The 26,985-nt window shown below is 33.4% G+C and overlaps 1 protein-coding gene across 1 annotated transcript in view; it reads right to left on the bottom strand.

The window, feature by feature from the left end:
- Positions 1 to 26,985, bottom strand: part of SPATA17 (spermatogenesis associated 17) — a 127,956-nt gene that overhangs the window by 35,628 nt on the left and 65,343 nt on the right. Inside the window, exons 7-8 of the mRNA XM_069459665.1 lie at positions 9,566 to 9,769; positions 6,409 to 6,557 (exon numbers count right to left, since the gene is read on the bottom strand). Coding sequence (XP_069315766.1) covers positions 6,409 to 6,557; positions 9,566 to 9,769 — 353 coding nt within the window. The remainder of the gene's footprint in view (positions 1 to 6,408; positions 6,558 to 9,565; positions 9,770 to 26,985) is intronic.

The following is a 26,985-nucleotide window of genomic DNA, read 5'->3' on the forward strand; positions in this document are numbered from 1 at the left end:
TTTGAAATGTACTCATACATGATGAACACTCAGATGATGGATACCCTAAATACCCTGACTTGATCATTACACATTCTATGGATGTAACATAATTTCATATGTATCCCATAAATATGTACAAACATATCACCAAAAGTGGTGCCAGTATCAAATATACACCTATATATGACACATATATAACATATATGTTATATAGAGACATATATATCTCCATAGGTAAGAGAAAATTTAGACAAGCCATATCTGAAGTTTGGCAAAGAATCTGACAAGCCTTTTCATGATTTCCTTAAGAAAATAAAGAAGAAATAAGAACTAGGTGCTAGTTAAAAGAGAAAGCAAAATTTATTAATGAATATCTTCCCAACAGCCAAATCCTATATATTCTTTTAAATTTTCATTTAGCTTAAACTCTGCATCAAGCTGTTCATCCTTCTAGTGAATTCTCTTCTCCTTTGATTTGCACAATACTTCCTAGTTCTCTTTCTTGCTTTCTCAGTTTCGTGACTGATTCATCATTTTCTGCCAATACCTTAAATTAATGACTCTTAACCAGAACTGTGCATTAGAATCACCTGGGAATATTTTTTAGCTATATATGCCTACTGAGCCAAACTATCTGTGATTGAGACTCAGGGATTCACATGTATATAATTTTAAACCTCAAGGTGATGCTGTTCAGCAGCCTTAACTAAGAACCACTGTCCTAATGTTAAAGTAATTCTCAGAGACTACTTAATCGTCTTTCTATATATAGTTTCTTCTGGGGGATTATCCTACCACCAAGGTTTTAACTATTGCCTCTACACTGATGATTTCTATTAATAAATCTTTACCTCAATATACTATAATATGTCTTTCTTTAACTCAAGAATGGTATTTTCAGCTCACTGCAACTTCAAACTCTTGGTCTCAAGAAAAAAAAAATAAAAGAAAATAAGAATAGTACTTTCAAATGCTCACTAGGGATATTTACATCAACATGTAATAGGAACCTCACATAGTGCTGCATCCAAATTAAACTCATATCCATATCTCCAACCTGTCAAACCTGTAATGCTTCTTATAAATTTTTTCACCATTGCATTAGAACATCATGATCTAGCCTGTCACCTAAGCCATCAAGTCAAAGCATTAGAGAACCCTCCTGCCTCTGCTCTCCTCAATCTGAGGAAATCCTTGTTCATGTCCCTACTTTCATAAAACATTGCCTTTGATATAATGTGAAACACCTTCCCCCAGACCACAGTTGTGGTCTATTCCTATGTTAATTTAACATCTATTAATTTAATACTTATTTAATAAGTGTCTATTGTGTTCCAAGCCCACGGCTTGTGTGAGCCCATTTGGTAATATAAATGGAGCAAAAAAGATTTTCTGTCAGAAATTTGAACTGAGATGACTTAACCATGGTACACATGGCCCTTTATACTCTGGCTCCAATCTATACGGTCCATCTCACTTCTGCCACTTTGCATCAGGTACCAAAGCTACAAGCTAAACTTCATGAGATTCCTCAGACAGCAAACTGAAAGCCCACAAGCTGTGCACTTTGAACAGAAGGTGGCTCTGTCCAAGCCACTTCCTCCAGGCCACTCTCCTTGCTCTGCCTGGCAAACTTCTATTCAGCCTTCAAGTCTCTTCTGATCCCCCTCACACTTTTGAACCATAAATTGAAACTGAAACACATTGAAAATGATATGAGAATACATGAGGCCTACGAAAAAAATTTAAATAGGGAAAATCTGGGATGTGTAAATGCTACACCAATATAAGGATGTATGTGACTATAACACGCAGGTTTTTCACAAAAGAAATTCCATATGCTTCATAAATTGACTAACAGTTAATGACCAAACCTTTACTTGGTATATATTAGGCATTTTATTAGGAAGAGTGCTTAGAATGTGATAAAACCTAACTAAAAAGACAAAAAGTGCCTTTTTATGACTTGTCTAATAGAGTATACTAAAAGTATACATGTAATATTCTTAGGTATATCACTAGTATTACAAATTACCAAATTCCATAGATGTCATATATCTTAAACTCCTTTAGACTTAGATGTCTGTAAGAATAGAATTCTAGTATTCTGTGGTCATTTATTAAAAAGAACAACTTTTTTTTTCAGAAAAATAGTGGACAAAAAGAGAGCACAGTTCTCACTGTACAGCCAAAGTAATAAAGGGCTCTTTTGTAGACAAATTCTAGAACTTCTTAATTATACACAGGCTTATTATCTACATCCCCAGTGTTATAAAGTACCAGAACTTCATTAGAAAAATTAAGCTGGAAAAATGAAGGCAGCACTTTGTAAATTTCCACTGGAAATTAGCTGGGAGAGGCAGAGGAATACTGGATCAAAAGAGGGTAATCATGCTTAACTGTGCCCTAGAGCACCCGCATGTATAATACGATTTGCACAGTAACTACCTCTCCTATTACTGCTTGTTTGGAGCATTCTGTGTTAATGGGGTTAGCTAATTTTGTATTTTAACTTAAAAAGGCTCTGCTGATTAATAAATGTTGCACACTGTGCTAGTAATTAAAATAAATGGAAGTGTTACAAATAAAAGTTGAATTGTTAAGAAAACATTATCTGAAAATATATGATAATCTATTTATCATAATACAATAACATTCAGAAAATATGCAAATTATAAAGGTCTAAAGAGTTTGAAAAAAATCACAAAGGTCAAAAAAGTTTTGAGAGGTGTTAAATTTCCTTTTCACTATTCTTTTTTTTTTTTTTTTTTTTTTGAGACAGAGTCTCACTCTGCTACCCAGGCTGGAGTACAGTGGAATGACCATAGCTCACTGCAACCTTGAACTCCTAGGCTCAAGCAATCCTCCTGCCTCTGCCTCTTGAGTAACTAGGACTATAGGCACACATCACTGCACCTGGCTAATTTTTTTATTTTTATAGAGACAGGGTCTCACTATGTTGCCTAAGCTGGTCTTGAACTCCTAGCCTCAAGTGATCCTTCTGCCTTGGCCTCCCCCAAAGTGCTGGGAGTACAGGCATGAGCCACCGTGCTCAGCCTAAATGTCCTTTTTTAAAACTGCTATTACTATCTAGTTTCTTAAACTTTCCCACATTTTTCTTATAGTAGTATCTATAAAATGATGCTGATATTTAATTAGCAACAATATTTAAAAGGTTTAAAAGTGAGTAATTCAACATTTACCAAGACTGCTATCTAAGCTAGGTTGCTGATTTCAAGGAAATGAAGGCAGAGAAGATTCTTAGCTACTGAATGTTTTTTATTAGTTTCAGCAATGGAGGTGCTCAAATAATCAAGTTACTAGTTCTGTTTTGCTACTAAATGTTTATGGATATCTCCCGTTTCACCTGCTCTGAGTAAACGACCAGAAAAATTAACACCTTTTATTCTTCCATAATGTAGAGACAGCTAATGAGCTCTATGTACTGAGGTTCTTAAATGAAAGTCTATAAGTTTAAAATATAATATAGCTGCAATATGATTTAATCATGAATTTCTCTTTATAGGGAAACTCAAGTCATTGTCATAATTTTTTAATCCTCAATGTCCATACCCTGAACATGCAGAAGAATATTGAATCCTTAGGGATGCAAGGATTTACCTCAAATTTAGCTCAAGCTTATATTTAGTCTAAACACCAAAGTCTAACCTAGCAAGATATTTAATAGCTTTTTGACTTCGAAACTTTCAGAACACTTGTATTGGCTTTCTTTTGCTGTTCTAACAAATTACCACAAATGTGGTGGCATAAACAATACAAATTCATTAACTTACAATTCTGAAGGTCAGAAATCCAAAATGGGTCTCTCTGCGCTGAAGTCAAGGTGTTGGCAGGGCTACATTCTTTCTAGGGGCTCTAGGGGAGAACCCATTTCCTTGCCTTTTCCGCACCTAGAGGCTGCTTACATTTCTTGGAGTGGCCCTCATCCCCCACCTTGAAAGACAGCGAAGGTGAGTTGAGCCCATCTCACATGGCTACACTCTGACTTTCTTTTATGTAGTCAAATCTTTCCACCTTCCTCTTCCAGGTCTAAGGACCACTGTGATTACTTTAAGGTCCCCCTACCATACTCCAGGATAATCCCCCCATCTAAAAATCCGTAATCACATCTACAAAATCCTTTTTATTATGTGGAGTAACATATTCATAGGTTTCTGGGATTAGGACACCTGGACTCTTGGTGGGGGGTGGGATTATTCTGCCTACCAGAAAACTGACTGGCACTCGCTTCTATAGTAATATCCTAAATACACCCTATTTTGGATACAAATATAGTCTGGATAATCATAGTCTCCTGTATTAAGCCAGATGTTTACAATTAATAGAAAGTATTAACATTTAGGACCTTCATGCCTCTCATAAGAATTTAGTGAAGCCCATACTATATATAGCTTATACCATCTGACTTATGATTGCCCACTTCATTTCACGTCTGCTGTTGATGAGTAAATTAAACAGTAACTTTGATTGTTCTAATGTCATTGTACCCTCCCATTTCTTCTGCCTCTTAATAATAATGACTTCTTTCCCCATTTCATCTAAGCAACTTGCATGGTCCCCGTTCACATCTGAAAATAATTCTTGGAATGTTCTCCTCTGAAATTTCAAACTCTAAAATTCTGTCTGATCATTATTTCCCATAAAGAGGAAGTATATGTAACAGTATATGTAACATTCTGCCACATTTAAATAAATAAATAATAAACACACATATAATTACATATGCAAACAAAAATTCCTGGATGGATACATCAGAAATGGTTGACACTAGTTGTCTCTGAAAAACATAACTAGTGATCACCAAATAATGTTTAATGTTTTTACAATGAATATGTATTGTGATTTCAAATTTTAAAAAAGTAAACAAAAGTCCTTTTTTTTACCTTTTTAAGTGGATTTGAGGTGATTGATTAAGTAAATCAAGAGAGGTAGGAAATTTCTTACAGAAACATGAGAGCACATGGGACATAGAGAAGAATGAAAACTTCATAAAAATTACTTGAGATGCTTGCCAATTTCATCTGTGATATGAGTTTGTGTGAAAATTTTTATCTTTCGAGAGACTCTTCAAGGATATATGATTAAAATAAAGCACATTTATATATATATATATATAAAAACTATATACATATGTCTTCTGACTGATAAAATGATCCAAAATCCACTATGATGGATAATTGGTAATTTGGTAACTCTAGTTTCTTGGTACAACAAAACATACCTTTGAATGTATTTTAAAATGATTATTATATAACATATTATATGGTTATTACATATATAAATAATAAATTGTAATTGTACATATTGTACTATATGATTATATAAATAATTTATGATACTCATACTAAAATTATTACATTATAATTATAACTTGTATTATAATGTCTTATTTAGTATATAAATAATACTAAAAATTATTATAAGATATATTGCAGAGATAAATACAAAAGACATTATAGAACAACAACAACAATAATAATAAAGCCATTCTAAATTTAAAATCGTCCATTTATAAGTTACATATGACTTTATTTATTTATTTTTTTTTTTTGAGACAGTCTCAATCTGTTGCCCGGGCTAGAGTGAGTGCCGTGGCGTCAGCCTAGCTCACAGCAACCTCAAACTCCTGGGCTCACGCGATCCTACTGCCTCAGCCTCCCGAGTAGCTGGGACTATAGGCATGCACCACCGTGCCCGGCTAATTTTTTCTATATATTTTTAGTTGGCCAGATAATTTCTTTCTATGTTTAGTAGAGATGGGGTCTCACTCTTGCTCAGGCTGGGTATATGACTTTATTGATGACAAAGTGGCTTAAAAGAGAGAAAGTGCCCTGGAGAAAGATGTATAAATTGAGACTCAAATCACTGATGCCAATAAAATAATTTAAAATTGCATATGCTATTAGATCTTCCTTCATCTTTTTCAGTCATCTTCCTCAATCATAAAAAAACTAAACTCTTTTATTATACCTCATTTATTAAAAATGAGAAGGTTATGTCAATATATCCAAGTGAAATTTAGTCCATGTTAAGAAAAATGTTTTTATTTTATTGGACCTTATTTTAGGAGCATCATACATATGTATGCTTCTGCTACATAATTAAGAAAATTATCTTCACAGATGCATAGCTAGTGGTCATTTATCCTCCTTAAAATGCCATTCATTCTTTATTTTTTTCCTTTGAATCGCATTTATATTTTTTGCTATCAATATTAACATCAATATGGACCTCATTTAAAAGGTATGCATGTTGAAAAATGATTGCTTCCAAATAGGTCAAGGGTGGCCTTACCCTCTTCTCACAAATAAAAGTTTCTCTAAAATATTAGGAAATAGAAAATATTAGAAAATTTGAGACACTAAACATAGTACAACTATTTTTTTTTTAAAGCTAAGAACTCACGTATTATCATTGACGTTTCGCACCCATTCCTCTCTTCTGAGCTCCTCTCTGGCCAACTTTAATTCATTAATTGGTTCTGCCACCCGCAACGTTGGCTCCAAAGGCTTGTAGCGTTGTTCTATTACATCAGTGATATCTCGGAATGGCCCCTGAGAAGACAGGATGAAGTACATATTTTATTATGGAGGACTTTTTTTGACATATTATAGATGACCAAGCCTAGTGAACTTCTACAAAGTACAGCAAGTTTACTAAATTATTTTTAAAATGCAATTTGTTCTCGAGTTAGAAAACACATGACATAACAAGAATATCACTTATATTCAAGAAATGACCTCTGAAGTAAAAGTGATTACATTTTAAAAATGATTACATTTTAAAAATTTTAAATTAAACAGAAGTTTCCCCACTTACATCAAAAGATCTTTATGCTATAAATGGTAAACTCTTATATAAGTTTATGTTATAGATATATATATTTATTAACATATGTTTATATTATATAAATTTATATATACTTATATAAGTTTATGTTATGTGCATTAATATTAATATATATAACATGCTATAACTGTAAACTTGTAGTTATAGGTTGCTTTGTTTTCTAATTTGAAAAAGACATTTCTTCTAATGTAATTAAAAAATAAATCTCCTTTTTTAAGTAAAAATATTAGAAAAATATTCTGAGCATAGTTTTCCAAGAACCCACCTATAAATATAAATAGAAGAATGTGTGTTTTTTATGAAATTAAAATTTTTAGGGGAATGCTAAATTTTATATTTAAAAAGTGGCCCCCTAAACATAAAAGGACCATCATTTTTATTTATTGAAATTGTTCTTTATTTAAAATTCTAAACTCTATTTTTCAATTATTCTGATACCAATTACTCTTATACCTTTTAATGACACAAATACTTAGCAGAGAAAAGTCCATAGCTGCACTGTGAAAAGTAACTTAAAATATGCCGTAGTAGTAGTAGCCATTTATACTAGTTACTAAAATCTACTGGTTATCTAGTACAATATCAAGCACAATACAAATCAGAGGTAGCTCAAGATTTTGCTATGCCATTAATTGCATACTGTTTTTTTTTTTTTCATCACTATTGTGCAGGAGAGAAGTAATAGAATATGGTCAAAGATTTCTAATCATATTCCTTATTCTTAAAAATCTCTTCTTTAAATAGGTTATCACTAACAAGACACAGCTGGAGTTACTGCAAGTACTGAGTGAAGACTGTGGGGCTAATAAAAAGAAATGATTCACGCCTCATTTATGTTCACTTATGTTTTACATTAATAGAAACCAATAATAGGAACCAGTTACCATAAAAGTCATGGACCGTAAATAACACAAATGGCAAATAAGTATCATCTAGTACTTTTCACAGCTGGACAGAAGGATTGCTATATTTGAAAGTAGTTAATGGATTTTTATTGGACTTTACTTTTTAAAGATACAGTAACATGATTACAAGTCCCCTATTAAGAAATTAAATGGGGCTTTTTTTTTTTTTTTTTTTTTTACAGATTCTTATTCTTTTACTTTGACAAATTCCACGGTTTAAAAAATTAATATTTGGTTTCATAAGTAGCAGCAAACTGCTTCTCTAGGCCTGTTTTCATACGTAAAATGGAATTATAACTATATCATAAATTGCTCTTAAGATGCATAAGGTAATGTAACACTTTCAGCATTGTACTTAGAACATAGTAAACACTAAAAAATGGTGCCCATTACATTATTATTGTTAGTTTCAAGAAGTTAAAAAAAAGATTTTGAACAATATTTTCATCAAAGAAATAAGCAAATGGCCCAAGACTATGACTCTGAAGAGGCCTCAGTCATATGGAAAAATGTCTTCTCAGTGGCCAAGCTCTTCCTTCTAACCTTTGCTGGTGTACCAAGATAACACATAGCTACTGTGGGCTTATCTCGCTACTTACTCTGGAACTTACTAGTTCCAATGAGAGTAGACAATGAAAGAGAAGGAGCTCTGCTTGACTTTAGAATGAAAATAAACTCAGTCTTACTTTTGGGTTCACTATTACCTTCATGATCCCCCACCCTCCTTCAATCATGTTGATCTTCAAGTATCTTTCAGGGCCTGTTCCATATATTTATATCTTAGTCAATTAGCATTTTGCCTTTGAGCTCATAGTCCAGCTCTTTCACTAGTTAATGTGAGATCAGTTGTCTCTTCTGGTGAAGCTTTTGTTGATTTGTATTTCTATTGATAGCCTATCTTTTAGATATCATCAGTCAATTGCCTATCCCAATCATGCCTAGAGTGACATGGGATCTCAGATTTTGGAATAGCTTCAAACTTTAGATCTTCTCATTGTACGCATTTCCAAATATTAATTCCTAGAATGTCTAGACCATCCAGGACTCAACATTACCCTGTAGGTCTTCTTCGACTCTTAGCTATGGTTTTCCAATGTTGGCTTACCTTGCCTCTAACCAAGTCCTAGTTATGAGAGTCAAATATATTTATGTTCTACTACCATATTTAATAACTCATGTTACTTATAGTTATCTTATATTTTTAAGCTTTTATCAAAGCTTAAATAATAATGAAGTTATTTTATAAAACCATAATATTGTCCTATACATTTAAAATATTTACCTAACAAATATAGATACTCTGATCAGAGTACAAATATTATTTGAGCATAATTGTAAATGTAACCAATGATGTATAAACCTTTTTATTATTGGGTAACACACAAAAAATGGGGCTCAATCAAAAAAATAACATGCAGTAATCCCATTCTGTGAAAAAGAAAAAAAAAAAGGAAAGAAAGAAGAAGGGAAAGAGAAAAGAAAGAAAATAGACAACTGCTAAACTTGAATTTAACATGGATGAACTTTAAGAACATTATACCAAGTGACATAAGCCATGTCAGGGTGAAGGGGAAATGAAGAATAGTTTAATGCGTATGAAGTTTCAGTTTTGCAAGCTGAAAAGAGTTCTAGAGGCAGATAGTGGTGGTGATTGCACAAAAATATGAAGGTACTTAATACTACTGAACTGGACACTTAAGAATGTTTAAGATAGCAAATTTTATGTTTGTATTTTACCATAATATAAAAATTGGGGAAAATAGCAAGAATAAAATTAAGGACAGAATTCTTATATGGCTAATTAGTACCTGACACTGCTTCCTATTAATAGGTGGCAGAATTTCAGACTGAGGAAAAGAACGGGCACTCGTACAGGCTAGCCAGTTGCTAGGGTCTGTGCAGTTCTCCTGCTTCACTTTAGGTCTTCGGTGTGTCATAGGCTTTGCCTTCTGTAACCGCAGCTCCCACGGATCAGGCTCTTTTCTGAATGGTGAATTGTATACACCTGGAATCTAAAGAAGAAGAAAGACATTTTGATTTGTATCTTTAATTTTGTGAAATTAAAGGAAGACATGAAATAAAAGGAAGATAAAATTGTGCCAGGAAATCTTTCATACATTTAAAGAATATCTTAACTTAAAACTGTGTGGTTCTCAACCAGAGGTGGACTTCAGATTCACCTACGGAGATTTTACCAAATGCTCATGTTTTTTTCTCCATTCTAGACCATTGATTTCAACATCTTTCAAGACTGAACTGTAAACATTTTAAAACCACTGAGCTATAGTTTCTATCTGCCACACATGGCCTTTTTATATAATTGTATTTAAGAAAAAATAACAGAAGGACCATCCATTTTGTATTCTTATCTATTTTCTAAAAATCTAATGTTGTTTACATATACAAACTTTATAGAACCAAATTTTGATAGAACCATATTTTGATGGTATTTGACAGCAATCTTTGATATGGTTCCATAGAGCCCTATGTCAAAATATATACACATATATATGTGTATATGTAAGTATCATACACACAAATGCATATTCATAAAGTAAGTTACATTTTAAAGGACATTATGACTTGTTTGGTTGCTTTGTGGACATTCTGAACTATATAAAGAATAAATCTGTTCTCCCTAAAAATGTGCTTTTCTCTTACACCATCAACACATCTACAAACATTCCTCCTGTTTGCTATCTTTCCTTCATGGAATCAGCAGTCTCAAAGCATTAAGATTAACTAGGACAGCTACCTTTGAAAAACTATCTGAGAAAATTTTATATTTCCAGCCTAACTCATCAATAATGGTTAACCTCTATCAAATACCTATCCAAGCTGGATTCAGTGTCCTAACTCAAATACTTCCTTAATAACCTGGGGACATCCACCACCAATTATCTCTGTGTTCATCAGTCTTCTACAAGCAAGCAGTTGGAGCACAGAGACTTTGTTTCAGGTATTTTTGCAACACCAGGGCCTAGGAGAGTGCTTGGTACATAGCAGACAGATACTCAATAGATGAATGTTAAATGCTCATCTAGAACTGTGATCTCCAAACCCCGGACCACGTCCGGTACCAGTCCATGGCCTGTTAGGAACCAGGCCACGTATCACCACCTGAGCTCTGCCTCTCAGCCCCAGCCCCAGCCACCATCCCAAGGTAAATTGTCTTCCATTAAACTTAGGAACTGGGCACACAGCAAGAGGTGAGCTCCAGGTGAAGAAGCAAGCTTCATCTGTATTTACATCTGCTCCCCATTGCTAGCATCACTGCCTGAGCTCTGCCCCCATCTGGAGAAAAATTATTTTCCATGAAACTGGTCCCTGGTGCCAGAAAGGTTGGGGACTGCTGATCTAGAATAACAATTCACAGTTCAGAAAGGCCCAGGAAAACCTCTATTTTACTTTTGCTTTCCAAAGCCACATAAATATATTAATAAAAATTTGAGATTTATATTAAAATCTTACTACTTTCAAAGAATTTATAGATTATATCCTTTTTCTCTTTTTTAACATATCAGTTTCAATTTGCTTTCAAATATATTGTGATCTAGAACTAAATTATCACAGACTCACTACAGTCACCTCCAACTCAACTTTTCCTGTTTTATAATTGAGGACTAAATTTTATTATATATAAAAAAATTAATGTAAATGAATTTAAATATTAATATTTAAAAATATTTTTGAACTGGCTCTTGTTTGAGATTTATTCCCTATTACAATTGATATAGGAAAAAACACTGCTGAAAAACTACCTTTATATAACTAAAGGTAGTTATATAAACAATTTTTAATGTCAAAATGTCATGTTAACATTCTTTCACTATACCTAAATGTAGACAAGGTGAATACAGAGACAATAGCTTTCAGTGTATAGTAATTTTTAAGTGGATGGGAATATTTAAGATAATTTTTCAGGTGATTTTCTAAGATGAGAATTTATCAATTGTAATAAGAAAAAATATATATGTTATATTAAAAAGACTTCTGACATATAACTAAATCTACATAGTCTATGGAAAAGCTATGAGAATATCATTTTGATTAGTGATGATCTAATTAACTGAAGTCGGTCAGTTTATTACTAAAATTTCTACAACTTTACAGATTAAAATAGTAAAATACATACAATTTATCTAGACCATAAATTATCATTTAAAAATATCTATCTACTTGAATAATTGCTACCAGCTATTAACTCTACCCTATTAGGAATCTTCTTTGATCTCCTTCTACATTTGCATGCACATGTATACATAGGCTAGATGGGAAATGCAAATAGATCAGTAGACATGATAGCTTTCTTAAATTATATTTTGCAACCTATATGGAGACCTCCTCATGTGTATTCTCTTTGCAATTTAAATCACATATAGATAGAAAATATATTTTAATTGAATTTCAAATGTATAATTTAAAGTCTTCAAGGTGTCAGTACTTTAGAAATTAATTTAACACATTTGCTAACGTATGTCAATAAAAACAGTCCAGGACTCTCTCAATCCCTAAAGCAAGAAAATATCCTATTTATTTATATTGATACAGTATTCATTTACTTATTATTTCTTCAAGTAAATAAAACAACTGTAACATACTATTGTCTCAACTGCCATATTTCATCATTTGTAAGCCACGTATTAATAATGGTTTGCTGTTGATTTTTTAAAATATTACTATGAGTCACAAAAGACAGAGTTAACCTTAAGGGACTATGACATATTTTCAGTTTTCACATTTTTCACAACTTGGAAGGGCTACTGCCAAGCTAGCTTTTGGGACTTCATTTTCAGCAATAATTTTCTAGAGTGACCAACACTATGGGGAAATCTGTGCTAACTGTTTAGAAAAAAAAAAAAGAAAAAGCCTACAACTGAGTTATTTGCAGTACTGTCATGCTAACATTCAACTCAATAAGACCCAAGAAATCTCAGGAGAGGACTCTGCTAATAGCTTCTTACTGACCTCCTTGCATCAGGCTCCGCTGCTGACTGGTGGCCCAGTGGTGAATACTGCAAATGAGGTGTGAAAGCACTGATTTTTTTAAAAGGCTATGATTCTGACTCGTCAAAAGGAAAAAAAAAAAAAGCCAATGAGTTATATAATAGATATATATTTTTCTTGAATTCCCCCCTTCAGACCCTCCATCATGGGAACTTAAGCATGACCTGGAATATTAATTATGTCGGGTTGAGCAACGAGCAAATGTACCATTTGTTACCCAGTCACCCTTAGCATTACATTAATATTTTGAACCATTCCATATTTCTAGCAATCTATCAGATGGCTCTTTTCTTCTCGGTTTTTATTCTTATACTTAAGTATTGTATGGAAAAGTGTTGTAAAGGTACAATTGATTTGCAAATGAATGGATATACTTGTTATATTTGGAGTGTCTACTGTTTTATTCCATGAAAAATGTTTTTTACGGCCATTTTCCACTCATACTCTGACCTTTATTTTGTAATTGCCTGGGGGAAGCTATAGGCTAATTTTTTTCTCTTCTCTTTGTTACTGAGGCTTACTTTTAAAACAAGTTTCTGTAAAATAAGAAGAATAAGAAACAGGATTGCATGTACTGATAATTCCAAAATCACAATTACTAATGTTTCAATTCATATTTTACCATATGAGAAATAATAATTTATCATGATTTCAAAGTAACTGCTTATTGCAGGAATAAAGAACAATTAAATATATAGGGTGAGAGATTTCAGGTTTTACTTTTACTAATGATGATTACACAATAAATAAGATTGGCTGATTGCCACAAAAAGGAACAAAATTTAAAACTATTTTCTTGCCTCTTGATTTAAAATTTTTGAATACCATGAGAAATAAACAGTCTTTAAAGGAGACTTGTCTAAAATATGTTTGGGTTCTAAGTTCTAATCAAATATGCTTTTAAAAAACAAGACAGTAGCAAGTAGCCAAAAGTAGTAAAAATCTCTAATAACTAGAAAAGTAAAAGTGGGCCAGAGAACTGTGAATGAAATATTTGCTAGGGTAGGGACTGCTGAATCAACACTGACCAATGCACTTCATCATAATTGTCAGGACATACTACTGCCAGGGGATTTATAAAAATCCCACTCAGCAAATAATTGCCCTGCTGTTAGGAGATAGTTAGTGTTAACACACTGTCACAGTCTAGCGTTTAGTAAGATATTCTACATTCAATTACTCTTGTGAAGAACTAAAAGGAAACATGGTCATTTCTCAGCTACAGCAGTTATGCTTCCACATGCATTTCAGACAACAGTCATGTTAGCCCTCAGATATAGTACCCCAGAAAGAATAAGAATTACATGGCAATATTAGGGATTCACAAAGAATACATCTAGTTAGAACTTATCTATGTAAGCAATTTTTTTTAATTTAAGAATATTATAAGGGTACAAAGGCTTTGGTTACATATACTGCCTTTGCACCATCCAAGTCAGAGCTACAAGCATGCCCATCTCCAGACAGCGCGCACTGCATCCGTTAGGTGTGAATTTGCCCGACACCTGATGAATGTTACTTCCATATGTGCACATAAGTGTTGATCAATTATTATAGTACCAATTTGATGGTGAGTACATGTGGTGCTTGTTTTTCCATTCTTGTGATACTTCACTCAGAAGAATGGGCTCCAGCTCCATCCAGGATAAGACAAGAGATAGTTCACCATTGTTTTTTATGGCTGAGTAGAACTCCATGGTATACATATACCACATTTTACTTACCCACTCACGTATTGATGGGCACTTGGGTTGTTTCCATATCTTTGCAATTGTGAATTGTGCTGCCATAAACATCCAAATACAGATGTATTTTTATAGAATATCTTTAAACTGTTGCTGACTACAAATACTTTTTATCTTCTTTTACTTCAGTTAAGAAATAGCATTTTTAAATGTTTTGAGTCAGATTACGGAGTGGGGCCATGTTAAATGTAGACCCCAGAAAGTTGAAAAACTAACTTGTAGCAGCCATTTGGAGCTTTTCCACGATTTTCAACCCTAAAGAACACCGTCAAGGGGATTGTTTCAGCTAAGCACACCTGGTTGTCTGTATGTTTATTCTAAAGCCACTCTGAATTCCTCAGAAGTACAAAAAAAACCCAGGAGTATTTCAAAAATAATAACTGCATTTAGCTTGAGTTTGTTTGGAAAAGACTTCTAGAACCCGTCAGAGGTATACAATACAATGGGTAAGTAGTTCTACTGGAAAATTCACCTTCAAAAGGTTCTCCTAAGTATTGTGCTATACCTCCTTCATTCTAGAACATACTCATTTGTCCTCATGTATTTCATATACATAAGAAAGACCAAAGATATATTTTGATTTTTTTCTCACATGATAAAAAAGAAATATTTCAAGTGAAATATGACCTTTGATGTAGCTAGGTTTAATAAGTTAACAAAAATGTATAGTTTTAGAAATCATTTTGATATCCTCATCAATATTATCATACATTAAAACATTCTAATGAAATGTTGATTAAAATGAAGAAGTTTAAATAAGATACTTAGAAAGGGCCTACCTTGCTAGATCTAAGGTGGGCATGGAGACGAATGAAAAGTGATCAGTCCCATTAAGTTGTTCTCAGTGGCAGCGGAGGGTGGGATTAGGAGAACAGTCTTGTGACTGACTATAACATAGCCTTCAGTAAGCATCTTCTAATAACAGTTGTAGAAGAGGTATATGTCAGAGGCTGTGGTTAAGGGATATGTCCTTTAGAAAGTTCTGTGAGAAAAATATCTGAATTTGTTCTAAAGATGGGAAGAACTTCGCAATAAATAACTAAGAAAGGTATCCCAGGCCACCGGAATGATAAAAATAAAGACACAGTCGTGGGAAAACATAGGGCCTCTATTCAGGGAACAACAAGTAGGCCAGTTTAAGCATGAGACTATTGTCACAGATAAGATTGGAAAGATTGAGGTCAATCCTAGGAGGTTAAAAGTATGCACTTAATTCTGCATAAAATGAGAATCTTTTGATTTTCTCATCTCCTTTAAAAGATAAACTCAGGAGAAAGTCTGAAGCAGGTAATACTAGTACATGAAACTTGCAGTTTAGGCTAAGACAAAAACAGAGACAACACAAATTACTAATATCAGAAATGAAAGAAAGGACATCACTACTGATCCCATGGATATTAAAAGGATAATAAAGGAAGATTATAAACAACTCTATGCCCACAAATTTAATAGCCTAGATGAGATGGACCAATTTCTTAAAAGACACAATCTGCCAAAATTCACACAAAAAGAAATAGAAAATTTGAATAGGCCTATATTTACAAAAGAACTCGAATCAATAATTAGTAACTGTCCAAAACAGAGAGCACCAAACCAAGGTGGATTCAGTGATGAATTCTACCAAATATTTAAGGAAGAAATTACGCCAATTCTCTACAATTTCTTCTAGGAGACAGAAGCAGTGGGAATACTTCCTCATTTCTATAAAACCAGCACTATCCTAGTTGTAAAATCAGTCAAAGACATTATGAGAAAAGAAAACTGCAGACCGGTATCTCTCATAAACATAGATACAAAATTCCTCAAAAATATTAGCAAATGAAATCCAACAATGTATAAAAAGAATTATACATCACAACCAAGGAGGATTTACCCCACATATGCGAGCCTGGTTCAACATTCAAAAATTAATTAATGTAATCCATCACATTAATAGGTTAAGAAAAATCACATGATCATATCAATAGATGCAGAAAAAACATTTGACAGTCTCCAACACAAATTCATGATAAAAAATCTCAGCAATCAGGGATAGATTGGAATTTCCTCAACTCAGTGAAGAACAGCTACCAAAAAACCTACAGCTAATATCATACTTAACACTGAGAATTCTTATGTCACTAAGATCAAGGACAAGGCAAGGATGTCCCCTCTTACCACTTCTTTTCAACATCATATTGGAAGTTTAATTAAATTACTAGGATTTAAATAAATTATAAAATTGGTAAAAGACCTGAACAGACACCTCCCTATAGAATATATACAAATGGTAAATAAGTATATGAAAAAGTGGTCATTATCATATCTTATTAAGATAATGTCATTAAGATATCATTATATACCAATTTAAATGGCCAAAATCCAAAACACTGACACAACCAAATGCTAGCAATTGAAGTGGAGCAACAGGAACTCTCATTCATTGCTGATGGGAGTGTAAAATGGTACCACCACTTTGGAACACAGTTTGGCAGTTTCCTACAAACTAAACATATTCTTACAATGCAATCCAACAATTTGTTCTTTGAATTGAAAACTCATGTCTGCAAAAAAAAAAAAAAAAAAAAAAAACAAAAAACCTGCATACAAATGTTTATGGCAGCTGTTTTCATAATTGTCAAAACTTGGTAGCACCCAAGACGTTCTTTGATCAGTAAACAGATACATAAACTGTGGTATTTCCAACAATGGAGTATTATTTAGCACTACTAAGAAATGACCTATCACACCATGAAAAGACACAGAGAACTCTTAAATACATATTAATAGGGGAAAGAAGCCAATCTAAAAAGGTTGTGTGACTCCAGCGATATGACATTCTGGAAAAGACAAAACTTTGGAGACAGCAGAAGGATCATGGTTTCCAGGGCTTATGGGTAAGGGAAGGATGAATAGGCAGAACACAGACAATTTTGAGGGCAGTGAGACAACTCTGTGTGATACTATACTGATGGATACATGCCATTATACATTTGTCAAAACCCATAGAATGTACGGACACCATGAGTGAACCCTGACATAAACTATGGCCTTTGGGTGCTAATGGTGTGTCAGTGTGGATTCACTGATGGCAACAAATTGTACCACTGTGGCACAGGATGTTGATAGTGAGGGAGGCTATGCATGTGTAGGGACAGGCAATATACAGGAAATCTCTGTACCTTCCTGTGAATTTTCCTATAGACCTAAAACTGCTCTAAAATATAAAGCCCATTTTTAAAAAAGTAAATGGCACCACAAGCTCCTCAGACTCCTAAGCCAAAAACCTGAGACTCATCTTTGATGTTGACTGATCTTCCCCCAACCCTTATTATCTAGCCCACCAACTAATTCTACCTCCAAAATACATCCCAAATATATCCGTGGGCACCATCCTTGCCCAAAAAACCACAATATCTTTACCAAAGTGCTTTGCACTTACAGCCTCTCTCCATCTGCTCTGCTTTGGACTCCTCTTACTCCCCATCTACAGAGAATTCAGAGTAATAATGAAGAGTAAAACAATTGTTTAGTCCTTACTAAAAACCTGTTATTGGCTTTTCAATGCACCTAAGAAAACCTAACAAATTCTTAAGAAGGTCCATTTTTTTTTCCTTTCCAGCCTCACTTTAGCCACTCTTTCCATCCCTCCCTACACAGGGGTCATGTTGTCTTTTTCTTTTTTTTCATTTCCTCAATACTTGCCAGTCATATCTATGACTCAAACTCACCAAAAAAATTTTTTCCCATATGCTTATTTGCCTGTCCAAATCATACTCATCCCTTAAGAATCCACATTAAATATCACTTCTTTAAAAAGACTTTTCATGACCCACACATATCCTAAATTAGACTGTGCTATTATATTCTTTCTTTGATGGTACTCTTTTTATTTTCTTCCTGGCACTCACAATTTTTAATTACAGACGTATATGAGTAATTGTTTTTTAATGTCTATCTCCTCAAGATGGATGGGGAACATTCTGTAAAACAGAATCAAAAGGTATTGACATTGGATTAATTAAGAGGAATATAAAAGAATGTGGAGTCATGGAAAAGCTTGGATTTAAAACTGAGGCAGAAAAAAATAGAAAGAGGAGTAGTTATGTAGGACTATTGGTATTTGTTTTGGAGTTATCAGGATTGAGCTTCCCACAGAACATTTAGATCAAGAGCTTCAGTGTAAGAGTAGGTCTGGAACTTAGGAAAGAGGTCACGGCTAGCCACTGGAATGTTTTCTGAATAAGAATAGCTGAAGATATGAAAATGGATGGAGTTAGTAAGTGAAAGAGTATACAATCCTGCCAGAAGGGCCAGGGGAAAAGTCTTTGGAGCATGTACATTTAAGGAGTAAGTGGGACAAGAGAAGCCCATGAAGGACACTCAAAAGAGCAAACAGTGAGAGAAGAGAAGCAGGACACGAGGGAGGAGGCAGTTTCATGAAGGAGGTCAGTGGTGTCAGAAGCTATGGAGAGGTGGAACAGCATGAGGACGGAGAATGCACACCTGGAATGGTAATTAGAAGGTGACAGGTGACCTCTGCAAAAGCAGACTCTGTTCTTGTGGCAGAAGTCATACTGTAATTCATTGAATGCGAGACAGTCAATGAAAAAAGAAGTGGAGAGTGGATTTCTCTTTAGTCACAGTGGATTTAAAAGACTTTGTGAGAAAGATTCCATATAAAGGACTTTCTGGGAAATCTTCCTCACTATACAATCCTTTCCATACCTGTACATGTCAGCTCGCTATTTTACTGATCGCTGTAAGAATTGGACTGAAGTTGCTTGTTTCCTTGCTTGGGCAATTTCCCTAGGACCTCTCCTTTCCCTAAACCCCAGCAATACCCCACTCCTGCCCTACCCCATCCCCCACTACCAATATGACTTCATGCCTCTTCTATCTATCTGCAGCTTCTCAAGATTTGGCTTTGATCTCTGCTTTTCCATTTGACTCATAACCTTGATAACTTTATAAACAATTAGAAAATACTGGTAAGTTTGATGTGGGTATAGACGTATACTGAGAATAAACTATTTTGTGGAATTAGCATGTCTGGATTGTTTGAGATCAGGAGTTTGAGACCAGCCTGAGCAAGGGTGAGACCCTATCTCTACTAAAAATAGAAAGAAATTATATGGACAGCTAAAAATATATAGAAAAATTAGCTGAGCATGGTGGCACATGCCTGTAGTCCCAGATACTCAGGAGGCTGAGGCAGGAGGCTTTCTTGAGCCCAGGAGTTTGAGGTTGCTGTGAGCTAGGCTGACACCACGGCACTCTAGCCCGGGTAACAGAGTGAGACTCTGTCTCAAAAAAAAAAAAAAAAAAAAAAAAAAAAAAAGATGGCTAGGGGAGAAGAGGAGAAAAGGGACTGATTTAGGAACACAACAAGATTCTTTTTTAACCACTTCACTTTGTCTTCTCAAAGAGAACTGACAATGGATAATAATTTCATCCTTTCATATATTACAGGATAATAAAAATGATAATGTTAAAGAGGGAGGGAATAAAATGTAAAAGTTAATAGCTAATTCATTCTCCATGCTAGTTCAGTCCTTGGCCTTTCTGAACAGAGACTGCCAATAGCAACAAATTATCTGATGATTTTGTGATGTGTGCTGTTCTCTTGGGACTAAGAGCAAATGACCAAACTTGAAGACCTGCATCTTAAACTATGGATCCAAAGATCATAGGTCAGACCTTTATTCACTACATAATTTTCTTGAAAGAATAAATGTACCAAGTGTCCAGAGGAAAAAAAGAGTACCAAACAACATTTTTGTCCCTAAAAAGATAATTTCTGCTTTACGGATTATTTGGAGATAGAGATAATAAATTACTTTGAACTATTCACAGGAAGGCACTATAGATACCTAAATTACGTTCTGGCTTTCTTCACCCTTATATATATCAGCCCTAGTTATCACTATTTTTGTACATGAACTCATTCAGAATTAATGTTTTTATAAGCATTGACCCATTTCAGAGAAAGGAAAATAAGGGAGTTCAATGAATTGAGGAATCTCAAGAATCAGTACATATCCTTTCAAGGACAACTGGATAGTCATAACCTAGGATGAAGTTCCTCCCAAGTAGGGTTTATTTAGGTGAATCAGATGTAGACCTCTAACTCAGATTTTCATGGAGACTGAGTTGCATGAGGATGCCCCAACATCACAGAGTGTATTTATACCAGTTGTATAACCCTGAGCAAGTTGCTTTATCCTCCAGATCTGGTTTCTTCAATTGTTAAAAGAGAAAGCAGAGAAGATCACCCTAAAGATCCCATGCTGCTCTAGCACATTCCAATGAGAGGTCCTCTGTCAGTGTGAATTCCTATTGTTAAATTTCATACAAACTATTGAGAAGTTAAGAAAAGCAATATAAGATCCTTCATGTAAAACTTATGAATTTATTTCCCCAAACCCTATATCCATAATTCTATCTTACTGCCAGACCTTTTCAACTCCTAAAGAAGTTTGCCATACCTAAGTGGCAGGTAACATAAGAATTAAGAATTGGTTTTTAAGAGGCTGTGTGATGTAGGAAAGAAATAATATATCTATCATATCACGTATCTAGAGTGATATAGTCAATATTGATATTAAATATTAATGGTAATGACCCTAAGCAAAATGACAAAATTGATAAGTTTCTCCTGCACGTCCTCCTAATTTTCTTTTTAGTGTCAAAAATACTACTTTCCTCCCCAGATATCCCATGGATTCATTATGCCCTTTAGCGTCTCTGTTCCTTCCTTACTAACCTTAGGTTCATTTGGGTCTTCATACTCTAGGTATTGAATGTACTACTGAGGTCTCTGGATGTACTTCTCTCCCCTCCTTTTATTATAACATGTCCACATTCTATCAATTTTCATGACCAGGCATGGTGACTCACACCTGTAATCCAGCACTTTGGGAGACAGAGATGGGAGGATCACTTGAGACCAGAAGTTCGAGACCAGCCTGGGCAACATAGCAAGACTCTGTCTCTATGGAAAAAAAAAAAAAAAAAAATTAGCTGGGCCTAGTGGCAAGCACCTGTAGTCCCAGCTACTCAGGAGGCTGAAGTGGGAGGATTGCTTGAGTCCAGGAGTTGGAGGCTGCAGTGAGCTATGACGGTGCCACTGCACTCCAGCTTGGGTAACAAAGTGAATCTCTCTCTCTCTCTCCATATATAAAAATACATAAATAAATTTTCACCAAGCTATACTAATAAGGATGCTTAACAGCTAATACACCTTCTTTTTAAAGTATTTTAATTTAATAGGAGAAAGGAATGCTTCTTTAATGGTAAAGTAATGGTAAAATTCAAAGTACTAGTGGAAAGTATGTGAGATGTTGCTCCTTTTTAGTGAGGAGTAGAGGAGAGGCTTCTGAATTTCCAGAATACGAAAAGCTAACTCACACATATAAGAAGAGAACCTTATGATAAATTTTTCTAGGATATAAAGTCAGACTGTATCAAGATGTTCATATTGAGGACCACAGGAAGATAAGACCGCATAGGCAGAGGAGAGTCAGATTACGGAGAGTTTTGAATGCTCATGCTGAAAAGTATGGATCATATTATATGGATGAAAAGGAATCTTATAAACTATAAAGATAAATGAAATAAAAAATGCTATTTTAGAAAGCTTTATCTGATGGTGGCAAATGTACTGGGTTAAAGGGCAAAAGACTTAACAAAAACATCATTTTAGAGACAGGGTTCAGGGAATAAATATGAAGGGAATGATTTGAAAGACACTTGAAATTATGAATTAGAAGATGTTAGTGACACATGAAGAAGAGTCAACTATTTCAAAAACTTAGATAACTGGGAATAGTTTAGAAACATTGATCTTTTAAAATAAAGACTGGTTTGGAAATTAGAGAAAAAAAGAACACAAAGATAAAAAATCCTGAAAACTGAAGCAAGGAACCATGTGAATGCTCCAAATCAGGTTACATCAAACCAAGATTATAAATGTTATAATCAGTACAGTGGAGATAAAGGCACTATCAACAGCCATAAGGAGCAAGGCATATATCCTTTTGTGTATATATCATGGGAATACAAAAGATAAAAAGTCGAAACAAGAAACTAGGAAAGAAAAAAATTAATGTTTTTGAAATCAAAGAATTAGTTTTGACATAAGGGTCAAGATGTCTAAAAATGTGCTCCTGGAGGTCATTACTGGTACATTTCAACATTGCTGTTGAACTTCCCTACCAATGCTGGGGTATACCACTGCCTAAGGAAAATGCTTGATGAGAAGCCTCACCAAAGATACTTTCCAAATACACCACATATACAAGGACACATAACACATAGATACACACACACACACACACACACACTGGTAGGTCCACATCAAAAAGCTGCCATTCTTCCAGGGCTTCATCATCTCAAAATAAGTAAATAATCACATACTGAGTATTTAATATACATAAGCACAAAATCCCTCCACTTAGGATACGGGGAAGATAGCATTGAAAGCAATAAATGATTTGGAAGAATTAAAAATTTCTTAATTTAAATATTTTTTACCTTGTAAGATTTGTCTTATAAACATGTTTTCCATATCAACAGATTGTCAACTAATTAAGGGTATATCAAGTTTAAGTTTTAAAAATAAGGTATATTCCTTCTTCAAACAAATATGATTTGATGTAATTTTGAAAAAAAGTAGCTGACACCATTTTGTTTCTCTCAAAAAGTAAAGTAATTCAAAATAAAGTTTTATCAATATTAATTATAGTATAAGGTCTTTTTAAAAAATCATAAATAACTAAAAATAGTTATTTCGAAGTTCATATGAAAATAATCATTACCCACTAAAGGAAAAACATCAAAACTTATTATATAAATGATGACATGAAAATTATTTCCATTATATATGTGTAACAATTTTAACTAAATTAAAGTTTTTCTATTTTGGTTTTAATTTTAATATATACAAACTATCAAGTGCCATAATCAAAGTAAAATATACATAATTATACTGAGTTACATGTATATTTTGTATTTATTTATTCTTATTATCAGATTAAAATGAAAAATGGTAACATTTTCACTAACAAGGTAACCATTACTGTGTATAATTCTATGTAATAACCAATATTTCCAAACATTAGTTTTTTATAATTCAGATCTTGAATTTTACATTTGTATCTGTAACTTATCTGATCTCCAGGAAGACCCTTAAAAATTCTGGCAACATTTTAGAGGCAGTATTTTTTAAAAAATCCAACAATAGGCCTTTGCATACATCTACCAGTAGGTGGAGCAGAGAACATAATTTATTACCCAAGAAGAACAAGGGCAAGGGAATGAAAATCAGTTTATCGGGAATAAAACAAATCTGCAAATGAGATTTTCTTCAAAGGAAATATATCCTATCTGTGTTAGATTTAGTCTGACTGGTTACTGAATCAAAATAAATAACTTTATTAAATAATCTTTTCAGAAAGATAAATTTACAAATGGAAGCAATGTTTGCATTTTACTTTACTCTAATCAAGCAGAATTAGCTTTCCTTTCATAAAACTTTTACAGGGACAAAGATTTTTTGATGTGTTCATTTAATAAGGGTGCTAAACCCAATCCTGTTTTACAGGTGATGGGGTGCATACCAAATAGAATATTCTGGGAAATATAATTGACTAATCCTATTATATCTGTAGCAACAAATTAACCTTATTACTACTAGTAAATGGTGATTGATTATTTATGCAAATAAGTTACCATGTTCAGCTTTCTGATTGAAATAAACATATACAAAAGGTGCTTTAATATGACTTGAACTTTTTAATTAATAAAACCCTGAGGGGTCTATTAATTCACTCATTGCAATATTAGTTATTTACTTGTGTAATTCCTATTAGCACTTACATATTTGCTTGAATAAAGATGAGATAATTAATACATTAAAAATTAGTAATTGCTTTTGGAACTATTTTAAGATATATATTGGATTTATACAAAAAATAGGCTTAAAACTGACTTTAAAACTTTGCTATCAATATATGAATAAATCAGTATATCAGCATAATCATCCTCAAATTGTTAATCCATCAAAAAACACATTTAATTTATTATATATATGAATTCACAAACACAATTTTGGCTTATAAAATTCTTCACCCTTTTGAAGTATTATCTGAATTAATGTTTTATTTCTACTCATCTAAGTTAAATGATTAGAACTGTGAAAATTTAATGTCAAAATTACTATTCTATAAACTATATTAATAATATCATTCCTAAAGTACTAAAATTTCCAATAAAATGGTGTTTATCTCTTTGGGAAAACTGCTATTAGATTTATTCCTTTTAAGCAGGTCAATAAAACTTTTCCTATCCTAATATACTTCTTATAAAAATCACTTACAATTGAATATTTATTTGGTAAATTTTCAAACATCTGCAAAAATTGAAAGTTAAAACTGATACAAATCTTTTAAAATAAATACTCCATTCCTATTTGTCTTTTATTTTGTAATTAAATGTCTTTAATAAAATTTGAAATCAAAACTCTAAAAATAAGCAATGAAATTAATATCCAAACAACTAAGGAATATTTTAAAATCTGCAGCTTAATTTCTCCCCAACAGCCAAGTCATGCTGAGAAAATCACTGCTAATAAACAGACGGAAGTGTCTTTCAGTATTCGTGTCTTCCTTAGGTTAGGGAAAGTATTTAAAGTTTTTGATTAAAATAAAATAAAATAAAATAGCAAATTATATCAATAAAATCATAAGTATAAATAGTTGTCAATTTCAGTCAGCCCACCTATATAAAAGCCGTAATGAAAAGTAGGCAATTTCCTTGTATTAAAATGAACAGTTTGACATTAGACTGAAATTAGGTAGTGCTCTCCTTGTAGTTAAGGATCATATTGTATATATTTATTTTACTGAAGTACTAGCATAGTACCAATAGATGGTAGGTGCTCAAAAATATTGCTAGGAGTAATTTAACTTCCAATAAATTCATCCCAAATAAAATAAATATTAAGTGAATATTTATATTCACTCTACTAATAAAACCTTAGTGTTGCATGCATCTTTTTTTGATACAGATAGTTTACAATTGTGACTTATAATATCAGTTTTAAAATTCAACCCTTTTATGCCATGATGCAAGATACTGATTTAAAGCTAAGTAAAGCAAATCTAGTGGGATATAAGAAATAAAACAGAAGAACTTTCCAGTACCATCCTGTCAGTATAACTAATCCCTTGAACAAAATGAATAGGTAAGACCAAGATAATGACACTATTCTATTTTATCACCAAAAAAAGAGTTTGCCTTGGGAATAAAGGTGTCTCCATAGGTTCAAAGGGTTGTCTTTTCATCTCTAGTTACCTGTGATCAAATATTAAGATCTCTGTGACAAAGTATACCAACTTGCCAGATCCAAATTAAAATCCCTGATATTTTCATAATATTTCTATCCCAAGGAGGTGATTTGAGAACATAATTTCACCTTTAATGTCCTCAGGTCTGTGAAGCCAGGTGTAAAATGGGGGCGGAGCACAAGCATAAAGATCTCTAACTAATTTTCATTAATAACTAAAGGAAAGCAAAGAAGGGCAAGGAGAAAAATGAATGCTTCCAATTGGTAAGACAAAAAGAAGTAAAGGAAAGTATAAAACCTTATTTATCCTTAACAGGTTAAATCTTAATGATTGTTGTCATTTCCTGTATGCCCTCTAAGGGCCTGGCATTATTTTACATATATTACATTTAACACTGATAACATTCTTTCAAGGTGGGCTTCATTTATCCCACACGTGCAGAGTGAAACAAAGGGTCAGAAAGCTCCAGTTCATCTCCTAATATCTTACTCTAAGTGGGAGAGCTGGGATGCCAACTCAGCTCTGTCTGATGACAATGCCCAGGCTCTTCCAACTGTACCATAGTGCCTCAAACATAATCATTTTATCGGATGCCAGGGAGTTTTGGAGACTGGGGACCACTAAAGTAAAGTTTACATACATTGATATTATTGGCAGCCTGCATAGTATGAAAGGAGGAGAAAAATGGAATAGAGTATTGACAGCCCATGTTTGTTAACACAATGGTAATATTTGAAAATCCAGCAAGGTCCAAGAGTCAAGTCTCCTGGGCAGGTTTGTGACATTATTTTTCAAACCAGGTGATTAATTTTAAAATTGAAATGAAATCAAAATAATTAAAGAAATAATGCATGTAAAGTCTCTATCATATTGTCTGACACATGGTAAGCACTCCATGGATATTTTTTATTACATTATTGTTATTAGTAAAACAACTAAGTCTTTATGGACTTTCTAACCAACTCTACTACATATGCAACACCTAAATAACCTTGGATAAAACATAATTAATAAATGTTTCAGTTAAATCTAATTTCACCATTTTTAAAATTGCTTTCCCTATTACACTACCCATCATAAGTATAAACAGCACAATTAGAACTCAAATTAAGAAAGATTTAAAACATAAAGAGGTTTCAGAGTTTCCAG

The sequence above is a fragment of the Eulemur rufifrons genome, chromosome 27, assembly GCF_041146395.1.
Source record: "Eulemur rufifrons isolate Redbay chromosome 27, OSU_ERuf_1, whole genome shotgun sequence".
NCBI lineage: Eukaryota > Metazoa > Chordata > Mammalia > Primates > Lemuridae > Eulemur > Eulemur rufifrons.